This window comes from Coccinella septempunctata, chromosome 1 (assembly GCF_907165205.1).
Source record: "Coccinella septempunctata chromosome 1, icCocSept1.1, whole genome shotgun sequence".
In the NCBI taxonomy this organism is placed as follows: Eukaryota; Metazoa; Arthropoda; class Insecta; order Coleoptera; family Coccinellidae; genus Coccinella; species Coccinella septempunctata.
In genome coordinates this window covers 66,232,324-66,241,186 of record NC_058189.1, presented here as the reverse complement: position 1 = coordinate 66,241,186, position 8,863 = coordinate 66,232,324, and the positions used below count along the sequence as shown (strand labels likewise).

At 34.5% G+C, this 8,863-nt stretch overlaps 1 protein-coding gene across 1 annotated transcript; it reads right to left on the bottom strand.

Annotated features, from left to right (window-relative positions):
* Positions 1-2,929: 2,929 nt before the first annotated feature.
* LOC123318369 (general odorant-binding protein 19d-like) lies at positions 2,930-4,732 on the bottom strand. Its single transcript, XM_044904980.1, has 6 exons — positions 4,594-4,732; positions 4,136-4,220; positions 3,458-3,546; positions 3,196-3,316; positions 3,068-3,138; positions 2,930-3,010 (listed from the first exon to the last, which is right to left on the bottom strand). The coding sequence occupies exons 1-6, from the start codon at positions 4,642-4,644 to the stop codon at positions 2,981-2,983; spliced, it is 447 nt and encodes a 148-aa protein (XP_044760915.1). The 5' UTR covers positions 4,645-4,732; the 3' UTR covers positions 2,930-2,980.
* Positions 4,733-8,863: the final 4,131 nt, after the last annotated feature.

Below are 8,863 nucleotides of genomic sequence, written 5' to 3'. Positions count from 1 at the left end.
AGATAGGAAACGACTAAATACGCGTAAGCGCCATCTGGTAGTTCAGATGTGTAACTATGATACTAAAAATGGTTACTTGGGGGTCATTTGCAGAACCATATGAATTCTGTAAGGTTTCAGATGACCTTTTTGATTCTCGTACCGCTTGATGCCTATCTCGCTCTTTCTAATTGTTGATTATTGAAATTTTTTGTGTATTTTCTAGGTGAAAACCACAGAATGTCATTCGAAAAATGGATGGTGATCAAATGAAGAGGATTTTCCGTAATCAAGTTTCTTCCTTTACTGAATAATATGGAGATTTTAGTATTATGGCAGTACCATGTGACTCGGTCATTCATTGATTTTCATTTTCAGTGCTTTGACTTTGAAGTGAATAGAAATTTCAGGGAGTAGAAACATGATTTGAGCAAACCCTACACCACGTGCAGATCAATTGGGAACAGTCCATGAAGGGCCTATTTAGGGAAAATTATGATCTATACAGGTCGAGTCTTTGACTCGTACAAATATTTTAACAGTGGACTCTCGAGGTCAAAAGGAACACTTTTTTCCTTTACCATTTTTTTCCGTATCGGCTCGATTTAAAAGAGACAGGCTTTTGAAAAACCATACGAAAATATTATTTTCAGTTCTACCACAAACGGCTTTATCGAATGAAAAGAACTTCGGAATATAGTTTTTCATTCATTTGATGAATCTTTTTCGTACACAAGATACCACCCACGTCTTCCAGTTTTTCCATTATGAGCTTTATGTACCATAAAAATAACAAAAATTCAAAGAACCAAACTCTTGAAACTGTTGGATGCTATCTAATAAATATTTGAAAGTTTTGTAAAATAAACGTATTCTTCATATTTTCTCGTATAATGCGCCGTCTTCGAGTAATTCGATGTTCAAAAATTAAAAAGTATCTGTGAAATTTGACTCTGTTCAATAGATGTGTAGTATGACATGCTCATAATAACTTAAAAATGACTATCCTCGGGTATCATAAAGCTTGATCGGGCAATCAACGCTTGATTGACGAATAGACGTCAATTTGTTTTCAATCGATAATGCATTCATGATCAATTCAATTATTCTCAATTGCTACTTCTCCAATATATTCGGAAATGAAAACGTTTCAGTGATTTCGTTTTAGAAAGCGAGTGACTGTCAAATCGTTGATCAGACAATCAAAGTCTTATGAAACCCGCTGTATATCTTTTTATCAGGACCGAATCGGAAAAATTGATATGGAAAAAAATTGTTACCTTCTTCCTAAAGACTCTCACATTGGTTATAATCTAATGTAAGAATGATATTATCAATTCTTGCGTAGAAAAAATTGGTGATCTCTCGTTCGTGCGCTCGTAAAATTATTGCGTCAATCCAGGAGATCCCATCTTACTGGGAATTTGAATATCAGGAGATTCGCCGTCGGATAAAATAATTAAAATGACATTCGGAGCAGGACATAAGAGAGTCGTCTCCGACTTAATTATTTTCCTGCTGTGAGCAATGCGGGGGCATTCAATATTTTAGCATTCTTATAATTATGATCGAAGGGAATATGCATACAATTTGCGTAATGTCAATTTAACGATCAAAAGGTGTCACCGGAATCTTCATTATGAGTGGGCATGTTGAAATGAATCGAAAACTGGTCCATTTCTACTTTTTTAGGAATCTACCAATACAGAGTATTGAAATTGCAGTGAATTGGATTTTTTTCAACATAAGGTAGAACTGGTCAAAATGAAGCGTTTCACCTATAACAAACTTTCAAAATCACAAAGTTGAAAAAAAAAATTTTTGATGATTACTGAAATAGATCCTAATACAACCCCAGACCGTTTGTTATCTAAATTATCGCAAAGCATTGGGAAAAAACTTATCTCTTTATTCGACCATGTGGTTTCGTTTAGGATATTGGCTGGTTCGATATTTTTTACGTAGTAATGAAAATGGAAACTTGGGATTGCCGAATTGTTTTCATGATTTATTAGTAACTTACACGATTTTATGAAATGGCTCATTTCGATACCAACTGATAGAAGAGACTTAGGACACAACTGTAAAAAATAGAATAATACTTCAAAATCTCACCAATAACATTCGTCTAAATTCTTCACGAATTTTTCACAATGGGTATCACAATCTTCTTGTTCGAACATTCCAACAATCGTTGTAAAAATGGGATGAAATGGGAAACATCTTATATCACTTTTTCAACATAACTAACATAAGCACTTTCAAGGAACTGCCTCGATTTTCTACATTTTTTTCACCCAAAATTGCACGATACAACAATTGTGATTCTCTCAAAAGTGACCTGATGCATCTAAACCGATGAACTTGGTACTGAACCATTCATTGTCAAGCCATATGTTTGTGTTTTGTTTCGTTTTTGCGATGCCGGAGTCACCTTTCACCTTTCACAGTCCCGTATTCGAAATTCAATAAAATTTTGTCGAACTTCTAGGGGTTGTATCTCAGCCATCTTGGATATTGTATATAGACAATTTCTGGGTGAACCACTTATTTCGATGAGTTCTACCTACTGTCAAAAAAGCTAAGTTGGACGCTATTTAATTAATATTTGGACGTTTTGTAGAATAGAACTATTCTTCATATTTTCTCGTATAATGCGCAGTGTTCGAGTAATTCGATATTCAAAAATTAAAAAGTATCTGTGAAATGTGATATTATAACATCATAAACAAAATATTGCTCAATCGCTTCCATGCCAGTTTAAGTTATGTCAGTTTTCTGAGAAATTCTCAAGAAAAAGCTGCTAAAAAAAAATTATGTGAAAGACCCACAATGAATCCACCCTCAATGTTTTTGCTGACTCTTCATTTGCCTCCACATGAACTAATTTCAATATATCCCTTTCTTTTTTTGAGTGATCGAGGAAATGTTCGAATTAAGACGAGAGTTATAATTCTTCAACTTTTAATTTTCATCATATCAACCAACTAAAATTCAAATTCTATTCAAGTAGTGCCTCGTCCAGTCCAATCTGAAAGAAAACAGATCCTACAGTTTCTGTTCGAAAGAAAATTCACTATTTATTTACCTCTCTTCCTTTCTTCACAGCACACTGTACCAATTCTGTAGCGTACTTGCATTTATCTTCCTGAGTTTGAACTGAAATATTCAATTCTTCGTTCGAAAACATATATTCTAGTATATGAAAAAAATTACCTTCTTCGGTACAACGCCTTCCGATTGTCATAAACTTATCGTACAGTTCCGGATCCTCTTCCTTCAAAGGTTTCATTGTTTCTATGGCTCCCTCGGTATTGATTGTTCCATCATCGTGCATCTAATCAATAACAATCAATCAATATTAGTGTTATCAAATTAATTCTGTTTTGTTTAAATTTTGCACTATTTTGTCGAAAGTAATTCTTTCAGTTATCAGATTTCATTGCGGTAAATTCAAGATATTTGTCAGAGTACTCACCATGTTAAAACGTTTGTGCAAGCAGAAAATCAGACATTCACCCTCGTGTCGTGAAGGGAATTTATGGGACTTCAATTCATTGATATCGTCTGAAAGATCAATCGAAATTCAGTGAATCACCCCAAGAATAATTAGTTGATCAGGAATATTCAACTGGGTAATAATATAAATTGAATTAACGGTCAAAATTTTATCCAACTCAGCTTCAGAAACTTGTCAAAAAAGATAAAGTATAATATGAGTTCCTTATATGAGGCATTACAACTAGGCTTTCTGTTTTACGCAATTAGTTTACTGAATATCTATTAGGATAGTCTCTATTTTTATATCATCACACCTCGTAGAGATTCGAATTCCATATGTGTAACCATTTCATACCTATTACAAAATAATAGATTATAAATTTGATGAAAAACCGATCAATGATCAATTCATCCTCAGCAACAAAGGATCTAGCCATTTAGGGCTCAACCACCCTCCAACTCTCTTGCAAGGGTGGATGGCAAATACTCAGTTGGATATGAAAAGTTCCATTGTTAAAAATGAAATTTGGGTTTCAAACATTTCTCTACAAAATGGTGAAAACCGAAGGTATGCCTTAGTTATTACCCAATCTGAATACATATCTTCACTTTATTTCAAAGCTTAATTCAATGTATAAATTTTTTCATCGCTTACCTTCACTTGCTCCAACTTCAGCTGCACAAGCACTTCCATCCTGATTGATTTTGTCGAGAAACTTTTGTTTCAGTTCTTTGCTGAACTGAAAAACAAAGATTTATCTGAGTGAAACTAAATGAAAAACTCTGAGATTCATTTTCAATATCCAACTTCTCAAGTAATTACTATAGCCGATTTTTAGAAGAATCGAACAAATAGTTCATATTGAATTTACAAGTTAACCACAAAGAGTATTGGTACAAGCTGATCGCTACACTAACATTCCATAGTCCAATTGTTTTGACTCTTGTTTCATATAAAAGAAATGAATAAGAAACCAATAGGTACCAAATACGCTATCGAAGAGACAATCAGATATGTATGAAAACTTGCGCAATATGCTTCTCTAGATTGTGAGATTTTATCTAAATTTCACATCAATAGTATGTTTGACAAAACAACAAATTTACACATACCCCGTTCACGGAAACAAGAGCAATCGCAACTACCACAAAAAACTTGAGCATTTCGATTATTGGTACTTCACAAGTGCACAGACGAAACTCTATCAATCACACTCGTCGTTTTTCTATTTATACTGGAAATGAACGATAATTTTCTCGGTGGTTTCCTTGATTACAATGGCAACCCTTCGAATCAAAGGATTATTAGTTAAACCAGTAATTTCAGCGATGATTTCTAACGTTCTTCATTAAAAATGAATTTGCAAAAGAACTATTGTTGACGACGGTTTCTAATTAAAAAGGGATTACCTGAGCTGTAACGGAATGAATAGCCATCAATTAATTTCGGTTTGATTATTGGTTAATATTGTGGCTGTTGAATATCCTGACTCGAATTCAACATTTCACTGGAATTTCTCGGATAACCAAAAATATCGAATTATTCGTTAATTGAAGAACCTTTGGCAATCAACATCACTGCATTTTCTTGAATCATGTAAGTTGAATTTGCTGACAGATTGTTTTGGAAGTGCAAACATAATGAAACATCGTCTTGAAACACCACTAGGAAATAATGCTGCTACTATTGATCAGTATTTAATTGCATTCTCCTATTTGGTTAGGATTTTGTGTGATCAGAATTATTATAGTAGAACCCATATACTACATATACTCCGTTCACATTTATTTTAGCAGTCGGTTGGCCATGGAATAATTTTCTCAAGTTTTTGTGACTAGAACTCAGTAAAGTTGGCACTCATGAAATGTCGTTAATGTCATAACGCCGTTGCCACAACTAATATCAATTTTTATTACAGAAGTATCGAAAGTGATTGAAAAAAGAGACAGGGTTTCAGGAAGTGCTATTTAGAATTCAGGTCCGCTCATTCAAATAGTTATACCCTGATATTCTAAAATCCACAATACGTCAGACGGTAGCGAACATATTCAATGTGAGAGAATTTATATAATGTTTCATCTGAATCTAAACGACTTATATTTCAGCTGAATATTTCGACAATCAGATTGGGAATGATGAGGATGACAAAGAATTTCCTTCTATGGGGAGACCCAAAAAAGTGGTGGCATTTGAGAATTTTATGTTTGAGTGAATTAATGCGAAAAGTTTACAACAGGATTTTCGATTAATGTCATCGTAGAAGTCATGGTAGAAGTTCCCGAAAATTAATTTTTCTATTTTTCATTTTACATGTCCTATATATTGTAAATGTCTTAAGGTACCAATAAATACCTAATTATTATTATTAAATCAATGTATTAAGATGAACAGCCACAAATACGAGTCAATTGTCCTGTTAATTGTTTATTCATGTGAAAGTTTTGTTCAAAGGTGAAGTTCATTTTGACTTGAAACTTCCTTTCATTCCTTTCACTTATATTGATGCAAGATGATTTTTGTTGGAGAATTTAACAATATTGTAATTATCTGTTAATTCCTTTGGGAGATACCCATTCCCAACCTCTGCATCATATGTATGTCATCTTCGGGTTAATATTTTTGAAATCTACAAATGATGTAAGCCAAAGAAGATAACGAACATTTACTCTCCTCAAGCTAGTGCATATTATGATATTATACTGATCTCTTTAATTTTCCATGCAAATAACTGGATTTGGTATGCCGTCAATCAGTTTGTATAAACTTCAATTATGTTCGTCACATATTTTCCGAAGAGATTCGACATTGTGATAAAATACGTAATAACTTGAACTTTTACGTAGAACGGGCAACATAGCGTTGATTTAAAACCCAAAAATGTTTTGACAAGCGTCATAACCCCACATTTTCGTACTATACAGAGTGAAATATGTCAAATTTTCATGGCCAACCGAGTGCTAAAATAAAAGTGAATGGAGTATACATGTAAACATCATCTTGCTCTTGTTGCTATGGATTGAATAATGCTCTGAGTAGAAACAATCGATAAAAGCGAGCTTTCATGTCATTTCGTGAATTATAAAGATAATTCTCTGGATATATTATCATTTGAATCCTAATCAAAATGGAATACAATTTTGTATACAACACGTGAGTTATACATGTTTATTCATTTAACCCACTTGTTGTATAAATAACCATTATTTACTGAAAATGTCAATTTTACAGATTCGATCAATCAAAAAAATCCTGCCATCATTCTCGACAGAGAATTCCCATGAATTCGAAACAAATCCACAACGTGCCAGTCCAGCCATGATGACTCAGGACGTCATCGGACCGAAATCGACGAGTTGTCTTTGGAAGCGCAATTAACTAATTGGCGAACGTCAAAGAAAAGTGAACCCTACACAGCGGCCCACGGTCGAAGATCGTCCGATACATCCGAAATGAACCGGTCGAAATTTATTCCCCACGTAATAAACCAAAAACCGCCACGAAAAACAGGATGTCATACATATTTCCGGATATAGGACCCAGTTTATAAATCAAACTGCAGTTGCCCCACCGAAGGGGCCTACATATTTATGAACGACGAAAATGCGTCGAAAAAGAGACTGCCGATTGTATCTGGACTGCTAGGTGGCTGCGGGACATTTAGAATTTACGTGCCGTTTTTGCGACCGTAATCTGTTGCTGACTCGTCCGCGTAATGATCAAGGTATCACGAGGCTATTACTGCATCTATACAGAGTGACATTGAGATGAGAAAATCGAGCAGTTGCTAGGATATTGGACTGTGATCAGGAAATAATCAGAATCAGAATCCTAAATTGGGGCTACCTGTTGTTTCTATGGGGGAGCTTCAATCCATCATTTCATCCATGCAAGAGAAAATTCAGAAGGAGGAATAAAACGGAAGAGATACTTCATGGCGGTATCTTCCACCCTTCAAGGCTGGATAATTCCAAGAAATTCTTTCCTAACCTAGACACTATGAGATCTAAAAAGTGTCTGAGAGATGTTTTAAGACACTACACTACTAATATATAGCAGAAACAGACAAGTGAAAATTCTGTGGGTAAGTGGAAAAACTCCGTATCTCCTTTTTATGCGTCGCATAAGAAGAAAATGCTTTGAAGGAGAATCCTGTGAAGCCAAAAACGTGGCTTACTTGTGGCCATTTCAGATACTTCAGTTCATTAGAGCTCTGGAGCTGAAGGATGCATTCTAGATGATGTAACTGCAAGAATTTCTCTGACACCTTAAGGTCGCAGTGCACTTTAACCCTTCGAACGAACTGAATCTTATTCATCACATTCCAGACATTACGAAGATGTATTGATATCTAGTTAGCCTAGACCAGTTCCATGAATAAAATATTGTGTTACCATAGCAACGAACACTAACTCATTTAAAGTGTCAGTGTGAAGTTTAAGGTCAAAAAAGTAAACCAGAGTTACACAATAAATTAAAAGAAAGAAGATGTATACCGAAATTGTAAAAATCGAAAAGTTGGATTATCGAGCCATCATCGAGTAGGTACCTGTATTTAAAAGGTTAACAGGTACCCTAGAATATATGTATATTTTCATACTAAACCTCTTGATCTCAAAAAAAACTGTTGTACAAATTCCCATTTTTCACTTTTTAATTTTTTTATATTGATATTGTCACATCATATTATTCAGTTTTCAAGTTCTCTTCCTGAATTTTTCTTGGCCACGTCTTCAAGAAAACTCGGATTTACCGAAATGGCTTTCTGTGAGCAAAATATATTAAAATCCCAGATTATTTCATAGCAGTGAACTTATTTCTTCTGCTTTGGCAAGCTTCTTCTAAACCGAATAAAACAAAGAAAGACTCTTTCGAATATTCCATAAACGAGCGGGTAATCGAAAAAAGGATTCCATCATCCGAAAACGATTCGACTCATACGAACCAGCTTTTTTTTCATTCCAGACCTGTCATGTAGTATTTTTCGAAAACTTATAATACTGAACCAGTCATCCGTGATACTTAATGGGAACATTCGTACATAATAATGAATGTCGAGCCTTTTTGATTCTTGTAATCTTTTCATATGCTTGGTGTTACGTCCTGAAACAGTTTGTATCCAGTAGCGTACAAAGGAATTTGTAGTATGGGTAGCCACTTAAGTTGTATCTGTAAATGGTAGCAACTCATTTTTTTGCGTGAAGATATCATTCCCAAATAGGTTATGATAGTTAATAATAGTAGAGTGATGGTGAGATGAACATTTTGAGTACAGCAATTCTTTTTTTAAGAACCAAAAATTGGCTCATGTCTCCCTAACCCATGAAAGAGTTGAACAGGGGGCGAGAGAGACTTGACCATAAGTTTGTTTATGAGGCTATAAAA

What these genes read in the sequence shown, in the direction of transcription:
- LOC123318369 (XM_044904980.1), bottom strand. Translation starts at nt 4,644, where the DNA reads ATGCTCAAGTTTTTTGTGGTAGTTGCGATTGCTCTTGTTTCCGTGAAC. An exon ending in CTCTTGTTTCCGTGAACGGG is followed by an intron (nt 4,221 to 4,593) that starts GTATGTGTAAAT and finishes TTTGTTTTTCAG; the next exon opens with TTCAGCAAAGAACTGAAACA. An exon ending in CTGTGAAGAAAGGAAGAGAG is followed by an intron (nt 3,011 to 3,067) that starts GTAAATAAATAG and finishes GTTTTCTTTCAG; the next exon opens with ATTGGACTGGACGAGGCACT.